Source organism: Convolutriloba macropyga, chromosome 1, assembly GCF_964194025.1.
Source record: "Convolutriloba macropyga chromosome 1, txConMacr16.3, whole genome shotgun sequence".
Taxonomy (NCBI): Eukaryota; Metazoa; Xenacoelomorpha; order Acoela; family Convolutidae; genus Convolutriloba; species Convolutriloba macropyga.
This window is the reverse complement of record NC_134468.1, coordinates 77,644,920-77,665,668: the sequence shown is the minus strand read 5'-3', so window position 1 is coordinate 77,665,668 and position 20,749 is coordinate 77,644,920. Positions and strand designations below refer to the sequence as shown.

Genomic DNA, 20,749 nt, shown 5'->3' with positions numbered 1-20,749 from the left:
GAGACTTACGCGCTACCGACTGTGCCATGGTCCCTCACCGGTAAAATTTCCGGCCTCTTTTTATTGAAAATGTTAAAATGAGTAAAGATAGATTGGCGGTGTTATATTCTAGTAAACAATAAAATCAATAAATTAGAAACTGATATAACTCAATAATTTCAATTCTTTGCTGTTTAACCTTATGGTTTTTTTGCTGCCTTTTTCCAAAACGTTTGTTTTAGAATGGCGAAATTCAGCTACTGATTTGTACTCAGAATGTTGACTCAAAACCAGACAGAAATGATAACGTATTTTCCTTGATACAATCAGTGTTTTGAAGAAAAAAGGGCAGGATAAGAAACTGTAATACTTTGTTTTTTTTCTGATGATAAACTTTTTGTCTAAATCAATGGAGACAGATTCCGCTTTTGTGACCACTGGTTTGTTTAAGGAGTTACTCAGTAAAAACTTACTCAGTAAGGATTTTAGTTTACTCAGTAAGGACAATTACTCAGGGTTGTAAATTGGTACAGAACAGGGAATAAATCAGAGAAAGATCGTTATCAACCCTGTCAATTTTTCAGTTAAGATTTTTTTGACCAAAATACGAGGTAAAAGACGATATTCTTAATAAAAACACTTGACACATTAAAACAAAATCCCTGTAATTTGAACACTAAAAATTCCAAATCCTTCACCCAGCAAGGAGGGAATGAGATGAAAACCGGTACGGAACGCTTAATATATCAAGGAACGATCGTTATCAACTCTGTCAGCTACTGATTTATACTCGGAATGTTGACTCAAAACCAGACAGAGTTGATAACGTATTTTCCTTGACACATTCAGTGTTTTGAAGAAAAAAGGGCAGGATAAGAAACTGTAATACATTGTTTTTTCTGATGATAAATTTTTTGTCTAAATCAATGGAGACAGATTTTGCTTTTGTAACCACTGGTTTGTTTAAGGAGTTACTCAGTAAAAACTTACTCAGTAAGGATTATTTTAGTTTACTCAGTAAGGAAAATTACTCAGGGTTGTAAATTGGTACAGAACAGGGAATAAATCAGAGAAAGGGTGTTATCAACCCCGTCAATTTTTCAGTAAACATTTTGTGACCAAAATACGAGGTGAAAGACGATATTCTTAATAAAAATACTTGACACATTAAAACAAAATCCCTGTAATTTGGACACTAAAAATTCCAAATTGCTGAGTTGCGTCCATTTCTCTTGCTGAGTTTTGTCAATTTCTAACCTAATTGAAATTCTTAATTTTAATTCAAACACTCACAAGTCAATATATTATCTTGTAGTTTTAGTGGCGCAAGTATTGCAAAACAGCTCCCGAAAAATACAAAGTCATACCGTGAGAAATTCGATTTTTCATAGCAGCGACATTTTATGGGAATTTTCAAAAAGCTTCCAGAACTTGTTAGATTGAGTAATTGACATTTCGTTGAAATGTTCCGAATCAAACAATTAGGACGTGCTACGCTGATGATTAGACGCTGTAATAATTTGTATTTTATGGTAACATTTAATGTCTAAATCAAATGAGACAGATTTCACCTTTGTAACCACTGGTTTTTAAGGAGACATCAGTAAAAAAAGCTACTCTGTAAGGATTTTGGCTTACCCAGCAAGGAGGGAATGAGTTGAAAACCAGTACAGAACACTTATTATATCACGAGAAGGCCGTTATCAACTCTGTCAACATTTGAGTAAACACTCTGGGACCACAATACGAGGTGAATGATGACATTCTTAAACAAAACATTTCGATACAATAAAAGTAAAACCGTGTAATTTGAACACATTAGAAATTGCTGTTGTGTCGATTTCCATTGCCGAGTTTTGTCAGTTTCTAACCTAATTGAAGTTAGGAATTAAACAAGAAAACTACACTGCCAATCTAAGTTTATTTGTTACATTTTTAATAAGATAGAGGCAGTAGTTTCCTCACCTGCGCGACAAAGTCGAAGTCGGTAGCGCGTGATTCTCATAAACTTATGGTCGTAAGTTTGGGCCGCATTGGTCGCAAACTTTAGAATTTTATTTAAAACACTCACCAGCTTATTGCAAATTAGCTTCCAAAAACTAAAATACAAAGTCAGACCGTGAAGAGTTTAACTTTTCATAACATCGATATATTATGGGTATTTTAAAATAGATTAAAGAAGTAGTTAGTTTGAGTAATTGACATTTCGTATCGAGTAGTTAGGAAGACCTACGAGTTGCCCTGGCTTAGATTGCCAAAAAAAACATTTCATCGTGTAAAGTTCTAAAAACTCATAATCTCTTTTGTTAAATCTGATGGTTTTTTTGCTACACGACCTTGAGGTTATGAGACTTACGCGCTGCCGTCTGCGCCATGGTCCCTCACCGGCAAAAATTTCCTGCCTCTTTTTTTGAAAATGTTACAATGAGTGAAGATAGAATGGCGGTGTTATATTCTATTAAATCATAAAATCAAATAAATTAGAAACTGATATAACTCAATAATTTCAATTCTTTGCTGTTTAACCTTATGGTTTTTTTGCTGCCTTTTTCCAAAAAGTTTGTTTTAGAATGGTGAAATTCAGCTAAAGATTTGTACAAAGAATGTTGATTCAAAACTAGACAGAGTTGATAACGTCCTTTCCTTGATACATTCAGTGTTTTGAACTAAAAAGGACATGATTAGACACTGTAACAATTTGTTTTTCTTCTGATGATTAACTTTGTGTCTAGGACATGATTAGACACTGTAATAATTCGTTTTTTTCTGATGATAAACTTTCTGTCTAGATCAAAGGGGACAGATTTCACTTTTGTAACCTCTGGTTCTTTTAAGGAGTTACTCAGTAAAAAGTTACTCAAAAAGTATTTTAGTTTACTCGGCAAGGAACATTACTCGGAGTTGTAAATTGGTACAGAACAGGGAATACATCAAGGAGAGGTCGTTATCAACCCTGTCGATTTTCATTGAACATTCTGGGACCAAAACACGAGGTGAAAGGCGACATTCTTAATCAAAAAACTTCGGACAAATGAAAAGAAAAACCCTATAATTAGAGCACTAAAAATTTAAAATTGTTGAGTTTTGTCGATTTCTGTCTCTGAGTTGCGTTGATTTTTAACCTAATTGAAATTATGACTCATAATAGAAATATACACTGCCAATCTACGAGTGCTCCTTATAACATTAGAAGCGGGAACATAGTCCCGTCAGCAATCATGCGACCATCGACAGAGTGTCAGTGTCATAGTCATAAGGTCGCGAGTCCGCACCTCACTATTCGATAACTTTTTAATTTTAACTAAAACTCACAAGTCAATATATTCATTATCCTATAGTTTCAATACAGCAATAAAAGCAAAAACGCAGAAAAAAAACAAAAAAAAACACAAAAATTTCAATTTTTCAAAACATCGACATAAAAGGAAGAGATTAAAATAGCTAGATATAGTTAGATAATAATCGAGTTTTCGTTAAAATTGTATGAATCAAAAAGTTAGGAACTGTTTCGAGTTGCCCACGGCCTAGATAGCCCTGTGGTGAGAACAGAACATTTGAATTCTTGTGTGCATGATTTTGAAAGATCATAGTTGGAACGAAAACAAATTGATCAAATCTTAGCCAATTGATATCTTACGTGATATGGGAACGGAATCAAGGCATTACAACCTTATTTGAAAGAAACCAAATTCTCAAGTTGGCTAAAAGAATTTCGCTTATCAATATTTCAAAATACACTAATAAAGTCTTTACTGAGTACAGAACACTGAAAGTATAAAGAAAAAAACTTCATCAGTTCTGTAAACACTCTGAGAGCAAAACAAGAGCTGGAAATCAACAATCTAAAACAAACAATTCGGAAACATGATAGCAAAACGCAAATATTTAATAGCAAGACGCAAAGTCTAATAATCATAATATCGTGAGCTCTAGCCTCACTGCTCGCAAAGCCTATTGGTAACTCTAACAATCACAAAGCAATTTATTATCTTGTAGTTTCAATCGGGCATTAATTGCAAAACAACATCTAGAAAACCAAACTACTCAGAATCATAGCGAAAAAATTAAAATTTCTCAAAAGATCGAAATAAAATGGAACGACCGAAAATAGCTTGGGGAACAAAGTAGACTAATTAATCGATATTTGGGTAAAAAATTTGAACCAAACGGCTTTGAAGTGCTAAGAGTTGTGACCGGTTTAGATCGCCAAAATTTTTAACTCTTATTTTTTATAATTAGGGTAAGAAAAGAACAATTGATTTCTTGTGTGCATGATTGTGAATGATCAAATCAAGAACAAAAACAAACTTACCAAAATTTAGCTATTTACTGTCTGACGATAAAAACCAATCTGTCAACTCAGCTAAAAGATTTTCGCTTATCAATGATTTAGAATTCAATAAGAGACTTTTTCAGTACAGAACACTGAAAGTATAAGGAAGTATAAAGAAAAGACTTCTTCAATTCTGTAAATTTTCGAGTCAACAATCTGAGACCAAAATTTGAGACCAAGAACCTAAAAAAAGTTTTGAATTAAATATGTGGGAATGTGATAGGAGTTACACCCGGATGAGATCTCCAAATATTGTTCGCAGTCTAGCATCACAATCCTGGGGCAATATTTGAGCTAGTGAGCTCATGCAAGCTTGGTTGTTATGGACATAGCAGGAAAACAAATAATTTGATCAGTCATTTATTTGATAATTTCGAATCAGACATGTATATGGAGAGAGGGCATTACAAATTATATTAATTCAACCCAGTTTCGAACTCAGCTAAAACGTTTGGTTTTACAAATTCTTCTAAAATCACTAATGACGTCTTTTGGTGTACAGAACACTGAATTCATCAAGGAAAAGACGTTTTCAACTAATTTTGAGTGAACATTCTGAGACCAAAACACGAAATGAATTTCACCCTCCTTAATAAAAGAATTCGAAAAAAAGGTGGATCAAACCCAAACATTTGAGACTGCTGAGTTATATACATTTCTAACCTATTCGAAGTCGTGGCTTACTCGAATAGAACACAGCAACCCTAAATCATTGCACCATCTCTAACATTTTCAAGAAATCAGGTATGAAGAAGCACCCCAGCGTGCCCATTAGCAGCGTGCACATTAAGCAGCGCGTAAGTCTCAAAATCTTGAGGCCTCCACTTCGAGCCTCACTGTTCTCTGTTTTGATTTTCATGTCATACATTCAAAATTTATTATATTTTCTTGTAGTTTCAACAGGTAAACAACTTCAACTTAGCATTTAAAAATCAAAATAATAACAATCACATCAAATAAATTTCAATTTTTCAAAGTCGACATACTAGAGAAAGATTAGGACTGCATGGAGAACTATTTAGACAGAAAGATCAACATTTAGTTAAATTTTCTGAAAAAAGCAGCAACTGCTACGAGATCAAGCAGGAACTACCAAATCTGTATCAAGCAGGAATTACCAAATAATTTTATGAATGATCATAGCAAGAACGAAACTAATTTTATCCGAACGCAGCTTGTTACTTTCTGATAAGAAATGGGAACAAATAAGAGCATTACCTAATTATTTAAACAAAATTTTTCAATTCAGCTAAATAACTTCGTTTCCTAATATTTCCACGATTTAAAAATTAGATATTTTTGAGTACAGAAGGTCTCAAAGAAAAAACTTTATCAGTTCTGTAAAATTTCGAATCAACAATCTGAGACCAAAACTTCAGCTGATAGTCACCGATCTAAGATAAACAATTCGGAAATATGGTAAGAGAAATACAGAAAATTTTAGGGAAAGATTTGAATTAGCTGAGTGAAATCGGTTTCTAATTTAACTGAATTTATGACCTATACTAGAAAAAGTACACAGCCAATCAGTGTTTATACGTAAACAATTTTTTCAATCAGAGGAGAAAGTAACGTGAACAACGTTGATAAATTAAATTAAAACATTCAGAATTCAAAATATTGTTTTTCAACTTCAATGGGGCAATAAAAGCAAAGCAGCATCCAAAAGACCACAATAACAACGATACTAAGAAACACAACGTACAGTTTTGAATTTTTAAAACATCGACCAATTAGGGAAAGCTTAAAATAGCTTGGAGCACTGGTTACATTGGATGATCAATACTTCGATAAAAACTTTCTGAATCAAACAGGTAAGAAGATATACAAGGTGCCCCTGGCTCAGATCGCCAAAAAATTTTATGGATGATCAAAAGTAAATTGGTCAGATCTTAGCTAGCTAGTTGCTTACAAGAAATGGTAACAGAAACAAGGTATTACAGTAATTTGAAATCAAATTAGCTGTAAGTCATCATACAAAAAACAATATCAAAACCTGAAAGCAAGAACCTAAAAAAAAAGTTTTGAATTAAATATAAGGGAATGTGATAGGAGTTACACCCGGATGAGATCTCCAAATATTGTTTGCAGTCTAGCATCACAAACCTGGGGCAATATTTGAGCTAGTGAGCTCATGCAAGCTTGGTTGTGATGGACATAGCAGGAAAACAAATAATTTGATCAGTCATTTATTTGATAATTTCGAATCAGACAAGTATATGGAAAGAAGGCATTACAAATTATATTAATTCAACCCAGTTTCGAACTCAGCTAAAACGTTTGGCTTTACAAATTTTTCTAAAATCACTAATGACGTCTTTTGGTGTACAGAAAACTGAATTCATCAAGGAAAAGACGTTTTCAACTAATTTTGAGTGAACATTCTGAGACCAAAACACGAAATGAATTTCACCCTCCTTAATAAAAGAGTTCGAAAAAAAGGTGGATCAAACCCAAACATTTGAGACTGCTGAGTTATATACATTTCTAACCTATTCGAAGTCATGGCTTACTCGAATAGTACACAGCAACCCTAAATCATTGTACCATCTCTAACATTTTCAAGAAATCAGGTATGAAGAAGCACCCCAGCGTGCCAATTAGCAGCGTGCACATTAGGCAGCGCGTAAGTCTCAAAATCTTGAGGCCTCCAGTTCGAGCCTCACTGTTCTCTGTTTTGATTTTCAAGTCAGACATTCAAAACTTATTATATTTTCTGGTAGTTTCAACAGGTAAACAACTTCAACTTAGCATTTAAAAATCAAAATAATAACTATCACATCAAATAAATTTCAATTTTTCAAAGTCGACATACTAGAGAAAGATTAGAACTGCATGGATAACTATTTAGACAGAACAAACAACATTTAGTTAAATTTTCTGAATCAAGCAGCAACTGCTACGAGATCAAGCAGGAACTACCAAATCTGAATCAAGCAGGAACTACCAAATAATTTCATGATTGATCATAGCAAGAACGAAACTAATTTTATCCGAACGTAGCTTGTTACTTTCTGATAAGAAATTAGAACAAATAAGAGTATTACCTAATTATTTAAACACCATTTTTCAACTCAGCTAAATAACCCCGTTTCCTAATATTTCCACGATTTAAAAATTAGATATTTTTGATTACAAAACACTGAATGTCTCAAAGAAAAAACTTTATCAGTTCTGTAAATTTTTGAGTCAACATCCTCGAGGCAAAACACGAGCTGAAAGTCAACAATCTAAAATAAACAAGTCGGAAACCTTTTTTCGAAATAGGAAAAACTTGAAATAATTGAGTGAAATCGTTTTCTAACGTTATTGAAGTTATGACTTATACTAGAAAAGAACACTGCCAATCTGTTTTTACTAGTTAATTTTTTTAAACAAAAAGTGAAGGTAGACGGCACCGCGTAAGTCTATTAATCTTAGGGTCTTGAGTTCTAGCCTCAAAGCTCCCAAAGTTGATAATTCGAATTCGAATTTTCAATCTAAGTTTTTATATTGGATTCTAAGACTTTAAAATTTTAATTCTTATACTCTGCAAAATAGCAATCACAAAACCAAAATTCTAAGAATTATAACAAAAAAAATTCAATTTCTCAAAACATCGACATAATATGGAAAGATTGAAATAGCTTGTAGAAATGGTTAGATTGAATAATCGAAACGTCGTTAGTATTTTCTGAATCAAATCTCGGGAAGTGCTAGGAGTTGCCCCCGGGTCAGAACACAAATAAGTATTTTGAACTCCAATATAACAGTCCTACAAAATCAAGAAAATGAGCGCAATGCAACAGCGAGAAATACTGAGCAAAATGCTAAATTGGTATATAGATAGATAGTCCAAAGATCTAAATGACTAAACATAAACTATACAACCAGAGAAATTTGATATTGCTCCGATAGAAGCTATTATCATTATTATCCTATGTACACATTTTAGCTCAGACATTTTTTGCAATATCGAGGTACTAAGTCTATTTATCTCCACATAACACAAAACGAAGTCAGAACGGATCTAAAAATTGACCGTAAAATTTCGAGAGGAGCTGAGGATGACCCAGGTTTATGAGTACCAACTGATCAAAAAATAAATGCCAAGATTACCTGGGAAAAAATTAAGTTAGAACCTTGCAAACTAACCTCAGATGAATGGAGCTGCTGATTATCTTTGGAAAGATTCTCCTGTTTCTCCAAGTAGCACTTGACACACTGGTACAGGAAGATGTCAGAGAAAGCGTCGATGCGGTCGGCACCAGATCCTTTTGACATTGGACCTCCAGGCCCATCTTGTGATGAGGAGGAGGCTGCTCTGTCCTCGGAGAGACTGGATGCCAAGTAGACCATGGATCTAAATCTGCCACTCTCGTACAACTCCCTCGCCACCCTCTCACCCACTTCCTCTGTATTGAGTCGCATCAACTGAAAGCAAACTTATTTAAAGTTATTTTGACAACAATAAACGTTGTCTAAATAAACAAACTGCGGTTTAACTTGCTGAACAGGTTGACCATAGCCTGGTCAACCTGAACAGGTTGACCAATGTTGGCTGCAATGATGGTACCACGTGAAAATTTCAGACGGAAAAAAGTGGCCATAGTCACCAAAAAGGAGCAATGCTGTTCATAAAAAGAACAGTCTGAAATGTGGGGAGTAATAAGAAAAAGGGCAGCTGAGAACAGGTCGAAGTCGCCTAATGCTGTTCCGCTGCGATTACGCAGGGACCAAAATTAGTATTATTATTATAAACAGACTTGCATTTTCAAAAAGGCAAATTCTTTGCAGACATTTTGATAAGCATTCCAAAGACTTTTAATTGCTTTTCATACAAGTCCAAATAATGATTAGACCTTTTTAGTGCTCTAAGTTCCAGAAATAGAGACTTAATAACAGAGAAGATCTGAACAAAATTTGACAGTTTTCCATAAGAAAGGTAAGTTGAGTTGAAAATGAAATTTGTGCAACTTGACCACACTTTCTTCAATTCATGCATTGCGATCATCAGTATTTAATTTTGAAATTAAACACAGTTCACGTTTGACTGGACTAACTGTTTATAACAGAAACCCAATATCCAGTTTCTCATCTGGATTTTGACTGTAATTGAGGTTCTGATTTCTCTCGAACTTAAAGACATTAAAAATATAAGAACTGCAAGCGGACTTCATTTTATTAGAAAAACATTTTACAAACCTTAAATTGAAATACATAAGCTTTCTTAGAAGCCATATCCAAGCCCATATACAAAAACAAATGTGAATTAAGACGGTATGACACCATTTGACTTTAAATGGATGCCAAAGGATTCGATCAAGTTCATGTCCGCAATCTATTCGAAAAGAGCAAAACAAAAAACAGGAAAGTATCCAAAGAGTGCCAGCGTAGCCGAAACCAATCTTCTGAAGCTTTATTGCTCCGTCAGATAAAAAGACAAGAACTTATGCATATTTTGACAATATTTATCAATTATTGATATTTTGCCTCAAAACTAATAAAGATATTTCTAAAATCAAATGACACGAATGAAAAAACACGAGGGAGGAAAATAAGATGCCCAAACATGACAAAAACAACTTATGGTAAGCGACTAAGAACTATTCGCCTATTCAGAATCCTGCGAACTGACAGGTCAAAATCCTGCGAATTGACCTGCTAATTAGAAAAGGCGAATTGACAAGTGTTCGCAATACTAGACATTTGGAGTACGATAAATAAAATTTTTTTTTTCAAAAAGCAAGCTATCAAAAAAACATAGCTGGCAGATTGCCAGAAAATAGCCGCAATAGCTTTGTAAATCTCCATTCTCAAAAAAAAACAGGAAAAAAGACAGACCAAAAAAAATCGTCTTTTCATTGAAGGCTGATATGTTAAAATCTATATAAGTTTTTGCTGGCTTTATTAGTTGCTCTCTAATAACTGCTCTCTTCATTTAGAGTAACACACACCCATTTGACCTTATCTTTTTGAATTAAAGTAAATAAAAGTCAATTTCAAAGTGAGGAAGTCATTTTTGCGAGTGAGGTAAGTCAAGTGTGACCAAAAATTTAATCACGCAAATGAACAAAAAAACTCTCTCCACTAAGAGCGAAAAATGACGTCACCCACGCACTTCAGTTGAAATTGCATGAACGACTGAACAAAAAGCAGATTTGAAGTGGTTGTGACGTCATCTGGTCGTAACAAAAATCGCGACGACAAAATATAAAAAACATAGCAGGACAAGTCCTGACGTACAATTCAAAGAATTTTAATTGACTAAACAAAAACTAGACCTGGAATGTACTATGAATAGATTGAAAAAACCATTTCGGAAAAAATCCGATCCAAAAAATCGAAAAACTAGTAAAAACCAAAGTGAAAGTGCCGCATGTGAACAAAAAACCACTAGCGAGAAAACGAATTTTTGTTCAAACACAGTTGTCTCACTCTACTTTGAAATTAGAGCAACAAAAATTCACGCCGCAAAAATACTCGCTTTTTAGCTCCACTTCCTGTTTCGGCGTTACCAAAATCACCACTCCAATTTGACTTCAAGAATCATGAAAATGTGAGAACAGATCTTAAAAAAAAAGACATCGCCCCAATACAATTCAAATTCTTTGGATTGTAAAAAAACCCAAGAGAAGGCCAATAATAGCCCCAGCTATCGCTGTGCGGCTATTAATAAAACAAAAACAACGGATCATAAACTTCGAGTGTCAAAAAACTTTCAGCAGCATTGAAGTAGTGATAGCATAGAAACCTTTCACGATTTTCTCTAATTTTCAAGATAAAGAGAGATCGATGCACAAAAAAGGACCGCTGAAAAATTTATGTACAAAAAACATTTTAGTCTGAATGGTCAACTACACATAAAATATTCTAGAGGACTCATTAACTTAAAAAGCAAACTTCAAACAAGGCAAGTTTTTTTTATATTGGTGCAAAATGAAACAAAGCAAAAAATTCACGTTTTCTAGATTTGCAGTTATATTTTCCACGGAAAAGTCGATAAACTTTTGAACAGTGAATTCCCTCAGGGTTCTCTTAGTTATAAATACACATTTAAAACTGCTTATTTTTGATATATGAGAAAACAATTGCGCTTGAAAGAAAATTTTGAACATGATAAAAAGAAAACTAAAAATTATATTTAAACTTTTTTTAAATAGAAAAAAATGCGCAGTTAATCTGTAATTACCTAGGGCAGAGATTGTTGCAGCTTGATACAATGATTGATACAGTTTATTTTGTGTTTGAAAAAATTTCCAAATGACAAAACCGGTCTCCCATTCCTTCGATTTTGGAGTGTTTTGTCAATAATTTGTCAGTAAAAAATTCGCAAAAACTTTAGCAAAGCTTCAAAAAAGAGGGAGAATTTGCGCGACCTTCACAACAGCTATTTTATTTCTATTCAGCTCAACGGAAATAATAATCTCATGAATTAAGGATTCGCATTTTTGCAAGTCTTGATTCTACCGGAAAGTTTTGAAATTAAAACTTAAAGGCTCAAATGAATTCTTTGAAATTATTGTCACTCTGATCAGCAGGTTCCCCTTTTAAAAATTGTAAACCTAACCTTTACTTTAAAAATATTTGGACCCAATTGCCGAGATATCAGATTTTGATAAATTGAAATTAAGTTGCCACATCTAAAAAAATCTCCCTTATTTACAAAACAAATTTAACAAAACAATTCTTCTCATTCTAATTTAAAATACTCAGAAAATTTCATTAATCGTTTGTCTTCCGCTGTTTGCTGTTCTGATAAGACAAGGAAATAGCTTCAAACGAACTTCTAAGTTATATACACAATAAAAGTGGATGTAAAATCTTTTATAGTAACAAACCCCTTCACAGGTATGAAAAAATCTTGAATTTCTTACAAAACACACCGCAAAAATTATGTGTCACATTCTTGAGTTTCACAAAAAAATGTATGCAGCATTACATCCCTTAAAAACACAAAACCGAAGGAATACCAAAAGTTGACGGAAAGCGCAGTTTTGAAAGCACTTCCTTTTCGCACAGATCTTAGCAAAAAACTTTGATCAGACACAGCTACTGAAAAACAGTCCATCGGAACGCTTAAAAAACTAACCGATTTATGTTGGACAAACTGCTGTTGAATGAAAGGCGGGCTAATTTAATATAGAGGAGGCTTTAGCCTAGATAAAAAGATAAATTGATGTAAAAAATTTTCTGGCTCCTGAGGGGTTCACTCCACTGACCTCCTGCGTTCTCCACTAAAGCATTCAACACTCGGCTATTAGTGCCTTGAAATCTCCTATCTTACAATCACCTTTGATTTAGCAACAGACCTAATTTTGAATGAAGGCAAAATAAATTACACGCAAATCAACAAGTCAAGCGTTAGATTGAAAGAACGTTATGGGAAAAAAGCGCAAAAACAGTCAAGCAAAACGGTCGAGCAGTTAGCCATCATATTATAAAGTGAAATATATAGCGCACTGCTATTCTAAAGGAAAGAAGACGTAGAAAAAATCTAGTTGAGCAAAATCTCTTATTAAGTTTTAAAACGCAATAACCTAGCCGGCAGATTACCGGAATAGCTGCGAAAGAATAGACTTGCGTGCCATATAAGACGTAGAAACAGATACAGATGTAAGTTGAAAAAGGTATCGACGCCGCTCAAAAAGCTATGTAAAAACATTCAGCGATAAATTAATAATGCTTGCTAAACTTCATTGCACAGAAGCCTTTCATTAGCAAACTTTATTACACATATGAGCTCCTTTGACCTTAAATTAATTCAAACTAAATTTCAGATTTAAAGTGCAAAAGTCCTTTTATTGAGTAAGGTAAGTCACGTATGATCAAAATCTAATCACGCAAACGATCTTAAAACCTTTGCAAGAAAGACTGAGAAATAACGTCACGCGCGCAAAAGCCGTTATTGAGAGGAAGAAGTAATTCAGAAAAATTGACTTTTTGAACTTTGCTGTGTCAACAAATGTAAAACGAAAACGAACGTCAGACGACGAAACAAAAAACATAGCAGGACAAGTCCTGACGTACAGTGCAAAGTATTTTCATTGACTAAACAACAAACTACACCTAGAACGGACTATGAGTGAATTGGGAAAATCATTTCTATAAAAAATCAGATCAAAAAAATTTTAAAAAAAAACAGAAAATCAAAGTGAAACTGCCGCATGCGAACAAAAAAACACTAGAGAGAAAGCAAATTTTTGTTCAAACACCGTTTTCTCACTCTACTTTAAAATAAGAGCGAAAAAAATTTCACGCCACAAAACCACTCGCTTTTTCGCTCTACGTCCTGTTTCGGCGTGACCAAATTCACTACACCAATTTGACTTCAAAAATCATGAAAATGTGTGAACAGACCTTAAAAAAACAAAGCCGGAAGAATTCCGGAAACGACCTGAAGTGGAAAGCCTTTTAACCGCCATCCAGATATTCATCAGACAAAAACGCACCTCAACTAATTTATGAGTATCTTGAAACAAAACCATTAAACAAAAAAGTAAAAACAAGAAAATCAAATCTGTAAAAATATTTAGAAAATCTGACCAAATTTTGTTATAAATTGAGGTCCCCAAATAACTATCTCTGCCAAAATAACTACATCAAAACAAATAGTACTTGCTGAAACCACTTATGTATATTTTTTAAAAATATTTGAAGCCAAAGTATGAAAAATCTCTTAAAAACCAAAAAACTGGAAAAAGTTAATAAATTTTTTAATATTACAAAAAAAATATAAATCCAAAGAAAACTTCTGTTCAGCCAATAGAGCATCCAGATGCTCACAAAACAATGAGCAAGTCATAATAGGCTAAGAAACTTGTCGAAAAAACACACACAAAAAAAAGAAAAACTGCAAAATATTAAGAAAATAGTTCCAATTTTCGCCATTTTTTGTCATATTTCTCAACAAAAAATGATTTATATCCTGATTTATATCCACAAAACCGTAACCAATTGTTATCTAAAATTTGTTCAAGTAGAAGGGGTCTTTTTAATACCCATTTGAGCCAGTAAAACAAAACAATCGATAAAAAAACTCAAAAATTACCCCGAAAATCAGCAGAATAAATGAAAGACCTCCGAATTAACATATAAATCATATGGATTTCCAAAAATCTTCAAACCACCAGCAGAGCCAGCCTAACACCAAAACAAAATCATAACCAAACCTCTTAACCAAAACAAAATAAAAAAATTGCTTTAAAATGCAGCACGTGAACAAAAAATTTTGCTCGCTTACAGAATTTTTTTCACACCTCAATTTCTAGCTCTCTATAAAACAGCGATATGAACAAAAAACCACTCTCTTTTCATTTCCACTCTTCATTTTGTTCAGCAACAAAATTACTCCAAATTTTTTCACGTGTTTCATTTCCGGCTTCAAAATTCACTCCACTAAAATTGATTATAAAAAGGACTTCTCCAATACTCCTCTTCAAGTCGTAAAGAAGACAGCGCCCCAATACAATTAAAATTCTTTAAATTGTAAAAATCAAGAGCACCATAATATAGCTCCGCTCAGCTTACAGCTTCGCAGCTATATTCATAAGTCATTTAATTATGCTAGAAATATAAGCTCCGTCACTTTGATGAAATCATTGAGAAAATTAAGCATCGTCGTGAACCGTGTAGCGTCTACCTTACTAGGAACACCCATGTTGTAAAATCTGATACATTATTTACAAAAATCGGCAGTTCTGGAATCTGGCCCTGTAATTTTTATCTGGAATTTTAAAACCTACACGCAAGAGTTTGAGAGCTCGCTTGAACTTTGTAACGTTTCACAGAGAAACTATGTATCGGATTTTTTATTTTTAATTATTTCTTTTCCTCAAAAAAGTGAGCAAGAGCAACTGACTTTCAAAATTTTGGTAGCCAGCTCGAATCCCTTGCCACTTTGGAACTGGACATAGAGGTCACAGCAAATCTTGAGCTGAGAGGAGTAGTCAGTGAGAAGTTTCGGTAGCTTCTTCAACTCAAGGCTGTTCTCTCCGCCATGACCACTAGCAGCTTTGATTTCCTTTTCTTCTTCATCTACCGACCCTATTGTGGCTGACCTCTGCAGCTCGTTAGCCGATAAGAAGGCTTGAACGTCCTTGTGAAGATTAAATTTCAATTGGCACCTAAATTGAGTTCAATGACCTTGAAACCAAGCAAAATTCATCATAAGAATCAGAGACCGAACTAACCCCCCTCCCACCCAGAAAACCAGAAAAAAACTCATAACGATGTGCCATGTGTGACACAACTTTGTGCTCTTTTTGAAAAATATATAGTTTGCACAGCCTGATTGCAGATGGGACTAGCCAGTAAAATTATTAAAAACCAATAAAATTATTAAAGATGGACGCATGGCAATTCAGGGGGATGGGGTGTTGGCGGACGAAATAATTACCACCCAGAAAACAGATATGCTGAATACTAAAGGAACTCAAAGTATCAAGATAAAGATATTTACTACAAAAGTTGATTGAGTAGAAAAGCAATGGGGAGTCTAAGACACAGACATCAGGAACATCAGTTGAATGTGCGATGTATTCAAAAATCTGAAGTTTAACGATAAGCAAAAAAATGTAGCAAAAGGAATACAGGTCTTAAGTTTTGCTATTGCATGATCAAAAGGTGATAGTGTCAATTTATAAAGTCATTTCAAAGTCTACTTACTCATTGAGCTCCCCGAGTGACAAGTATTTGTTGCCTTCCATCCTGAAGTTGACTCTGAAATGGAAAAAGTGGCGCTGCAGCAGGAGAACACGGCAAAAAGTTTTTGTTTTTATGGACAAATAGGCAATGCTTATTTGGGTTCTACAGGCGGTTCATCCTTTCAAGGAACTCTAAAATTCGAAGGGGTGAAACCAGAATGGGTCGCTGAAATCGGTTTAAGCTGCCTTGAATGAAAAACTTGAGAATAAAGACAGTTCTGAAAAACTTTACAACACGAACAAAAACAGTAAATTTGGAAAAAAAACATCCTCAAAATAATTCAGGCCTTAAAACCAGCCTCTAAAAACGATAACTCATTTGTTGCCTTTCAGCGTCAATTTTTTCAGACACTCCGGTTACAACGTCGGGATTCTGTAGTACCAAGTAAAATATCCCGTTATAAACTTCGGAATTTTTCATGCAAGATTGAAATGTTAAGAAGTGAAAAAAAAATACGTAAAAAACATTCGTGGGCCATTAAAAAGATTAACGTGGCGTGGGCGATAAAAAATGACTAACTTGGCGTGGGCGATAGCTTTGGCGAGACAGTTGCTGTAGTTGGTCATCACTGTCTCCTCTTTTGACATGAGATCATCATAATTGAGTGCCTCTATATCTCTGTACATGTCTATGCAGTCATCCATACATCGAACGTAGTCCTAAAAACATATAAGAATGAACTGCAAAGAAATGTTTCCAATGTTTTATTAAATTAAATCAATTTGCTCAACTTGAACACAGTTAAGTTATCTGAACTAGCCTAATTGTTGTGATAAACTTATTAAAAAGCAATTCGTTGCTATTTAATAAGGACATTTCAGTTGTATAGTGAATAATCGACGAATCGAACAAGAGCTGGGAGCCCGTAAAGGGATTTTAGAGGTTCGATTGATGTTATTTCCATGGTGCTTATCATTGGTGCAAGCTGTCTCTTTAATGCTGTGAACAGGACACCTCATCAGACACTACGAAAGTTGAAATTAACTGGTCAGACTTTTTCAAAGAAGAGCCTCAGCCTAAACAACAACTGTGAAAACAATCATAACCTGCAACTATTATTGAAAAAACCCCCCTCGAACAGGCGATCTGATCTAGTTATTTGGCACAATTTAATCAATAATAGTTTTACACTGCATCACAGCAACAAGAATCGACCTCTTTCAATTGATGAATTAAGCGACTCGCTAAAGATTTTTGAGAAAAAACTTACAGCTATTGTTTACAACCGTAGATTTGGAACACCTGATTTATTCGATAAACTGGTCCAATTGAGTATCTGCCCCATCTTGGGTGTCAAACGTCATCTTATTTCACATCGCAAACGAACATCATATTATTATCAACAACAACTACAGCAAATACATCCATCATCCCGAGTCGAAATCAAATTATTGAGAACGGTATTGCGCCACAAAGATAGATTAGATAAATTGACTTTGAAGAAACGATCAAAAAGCAGAAAAAAAAGCAAGAAGAAATCGAGGAAATAATGTTAGTTGTGCCCTTTGTCTTGTTGATTTAGTTTATAATAGTATTACTAGTGCGGTTTTTTCTTGGATTTCATTCTTAATCCTCTGTTGAATCTAATAAATTTCGTATTTTGGATTCCAATACCTTTACTCTCGCTGCTTCCTGAATCGGTTTTAGAGATTTAGTTATCTTGGAACTGATGATTGAAGCCGCTGATTGTAAAGATCTAGTGATTTTTTTAATGCAATCATTAAAGTAGTTTTCGCCAATACTTGCCTTGACTTACTCAACGTCAGTATATTATTCTAAAGGTAATACCTGACGGTGTTAATTGTACAGAAAATTATATTGATTCCGTTTGTCCTCAACAGTTCATTTGGCGCTGTTGATAGCAAATATATACTTTACTTCTAGTTCTCTCAAATTGCTTATTTTCTTCTCAAATTCTGGAAAGGAAGTTTATTTTCGTTTCGAAATTAGTGCTTTTGTATATAAACATCTTCCTGCAATACACAGAAATTTCAACTGCACAAAACATCCGATGTATTTGAAAGAAATATGAGCCAAGACAATGCCTTTGAAGTGAGTGAACCCAATGTATCGGTAAATGAAGCATTGGCAACTAACGATGATTTATGGGAATGCGGAGTAATGAGCAACGACAACCAAGAGGTCCTTCCAACTTTAAATTTTCAAGGCAAAACACCCTCTTCGCTTAATTTGCAAACAAACACACCATCCTGTGATACAGCAACAAACACCACTTAATAAAGGAATAAAAAGAGGATGTGCTGTGTTAAGTCCCGTAAATGAAATTTCACTAGAACCAGATGTGGTGAAATCAATTGAAGAGAGCGTTCACAAATCAATCACTGGCCTTATTCCAACTATCATGGAAACGATTCGCAGCGAATTGAGAGTGACGATAGACGAAATAGTTGACAAAAAAGTAAATGAACTGAGATCAGAAATGCAGTGTGAGCTGGATATACAAGCTGCGGACGCCAAATTAAAAACTCTCAGAAACAGAAATTCTTGAAACATACAATAGAAGGGACAATCTTAAAATTATTGGGCTACAATCAATACAACGTGAAACTTATGAGGAAACGGCTAATTTGATCAGAGAACTAGCTTCTGAAATGAATGTTCAACTCGATAAAAGAGATATTTCGATTGCAAATCGGTTACTATCAAAAAGTGCAAACAGACCAGTAATTGTCAAGTTTACTAGACGTGTCAGCAAGATTAACATGCTCAGATGTAAACGAAATTTGAGGTCGTCTAGCAAATATGGAAATGTACGAATTTACGAAGACGTAAATAGAGCGCGTTTGAATTTTTTCAATTTGATAAAAACTGACCCGAGAATTAAAAACGCGTGGTCGAGAGAGGGTGTAATCTTCTACATTTGGAGATTTGACGGAATAACTTATAAGTTCAATGATCTCTATGAAGCCGGAGTAAGCCTTGACTATAATGTTAGATTAATGCTAGATTGTTTCAATCACTCGATGTCTTCCTCAAAAACAAATTACGACCACACTATTTCCGAAGCCAATCAAATGGAAATAAGAACCGATTCGCATCAAAACGAACAAAATTTTTTTTCGTCGCTAATGATAATGTAAAAAATAACACCAAGCCTTTGAATTACATAAATATTGTAAACGTTAATATTAGATCAATTAGGAAGCATTTGAATGATCTGGAAGCTTTTGTTTTAAGTCAGCAGTGTCAACCTGATGTGCTGTGTATAACGGAAACATGGCTTACTGATGAAGACGACCCTGGTTGCATGCTAATTGCAGGATATACGAGTTTCCTTGTAAAAAATCGTAAATTTAGAGAGGGTGGGGTAATGATTCAATGCAAACCAAGCTGCTGAATTATTAAGGAACGCGAAACAATTTTTGATGAATCACTTTTTGCTGATGTTAATATAAACGGTTACAAATTGAGATTAGCTGTTATTTACAATCCACCCAGAACGAATAAAATTGACTTCGTTGAAAAATTCGATCGAATTTTAGAAAACAATAACTCAGCCAATCAACCAATGATCGTTTGTGGGGATATGAACCTCAACATAAGCTCAAGAAACCGACTAACTCAAAACTATTTAAACGGCATTGAAGCAAATAATTTCAATATAAAACCTCTCGAAGCAACACGAGTGACCCTAAGCTCAAAAACATACTTGGACCATTTTATTTATCACAACTTGTTTAATGAAAAAGTGGAAGTGCTTGAAATGCAAGGTATTACTGATCATTACCCAGTTAAAATAATGCTGTAAGCAAAAATTGAACGAGAAAATACCAGAAAGTTTTTTCGTGACATTAGTTTTACAAAAAGCCCTAGTCTTGTACTTGAATATAAAAAATCATTGCTAAACATATACAAGCCAATGAAGATCTCATATATCGAAACAATTGTCCTTGCTCAGCTTTCAGCGAATTTTCTCGACATTGCCGTGAAGTAACTGATTTTTTTGCTCCAAAAAGAATTGCAAAGAAGAAATCCAAAATGCCCTTATTGTTTAATAAACGTTTAAAGAATTTACGAAGCAAGCGAAAAGAGGCACACTCCAAATGGAAAAGAGAAAAGGATAACACGAATCTACTTGAGCAGTTTAGAAATCGAAGACATTTGCTTGAGCAGGAAATAAAAATGGCAAACAGGTCCTTCTATCTGAATAAATTTATTTCTTGTTTAGGAAATTCTGGACAGACTTTCAAACTTCTAAATGAGTTGAAAGGCAAATCTTCAAATTCAACTAATATACCGCTTCTGAGCTCAGGCTTCAACAATAAAATTGAACCAACAGATGAAGATAATGCAAATTTGTTCAATAAATTCTTAGCTACTATTGGATATAACATAAGTAAACACCTAAAAAAGTCTTTTACTCCGAATTTTCCATCTGAAGAAACCTCTATGTTTTTTTCACCAGACAACTAAAATCGAAGTAATGGGAATTGTGGCGCAGCTGGACAACAAAATTTCGTCAGGCGATGATCTAATAAATAATGTTCTAATTAAGACTTCGATGGAAGTAGTAATACAATACTTAGTCTTCTTGATTAATTTTTCTATTCAGAGTGGAATTTTCCCAAAAGAATTGGCAAAAGCAAAAGTTTTCCAACTACATAAAGGAGATTGCAAACTGAAAGAAAACAACTAACGGCCAATTTCACTTCTAATTGCCTGGAGTAAAATTAATGAGCGTGTTGTTTTTAATCGAATTTACTATTACTTCGAATCACGACAACTCTTTTA

General features: G+C 34.1%; 1 protein-coding gene across 2 annotated transcripts in view; it reads right to left on the bottom strand.

The window, feature by feature from the left end:
- The window catches only part of LOC142342925 (uncharacterized), a 243,881-nt gene that overhangs the window by 119,432 nt on the left and 103,700 nt on the right, over positions 1-20,749 (bottom strand). For both annotated transcript variants that reach the window (XM_075394607.1, XM_075394614.1), the window contains 4 exons: positions 16,517-16,656; positions 15,959-16,012; positions 15,153-15,417; positions 8,447-8,725 (listed from right to left, as the gene is read on the bottom strand). In XM_075394607.1, coding sequence (XP_075250722.1) covers positions 8,447-8,725; positions 15,153-15,417; positions 15,959-16,012; positions 16,517-16,656 — 738 coding nt within the window. The remainder of the gene's footprint in view (positions 1-8,446; positions 8,726-15,152; positions 15,418-15,958; positions 16,013-16,516; positions 16,657-20,749) is intronic.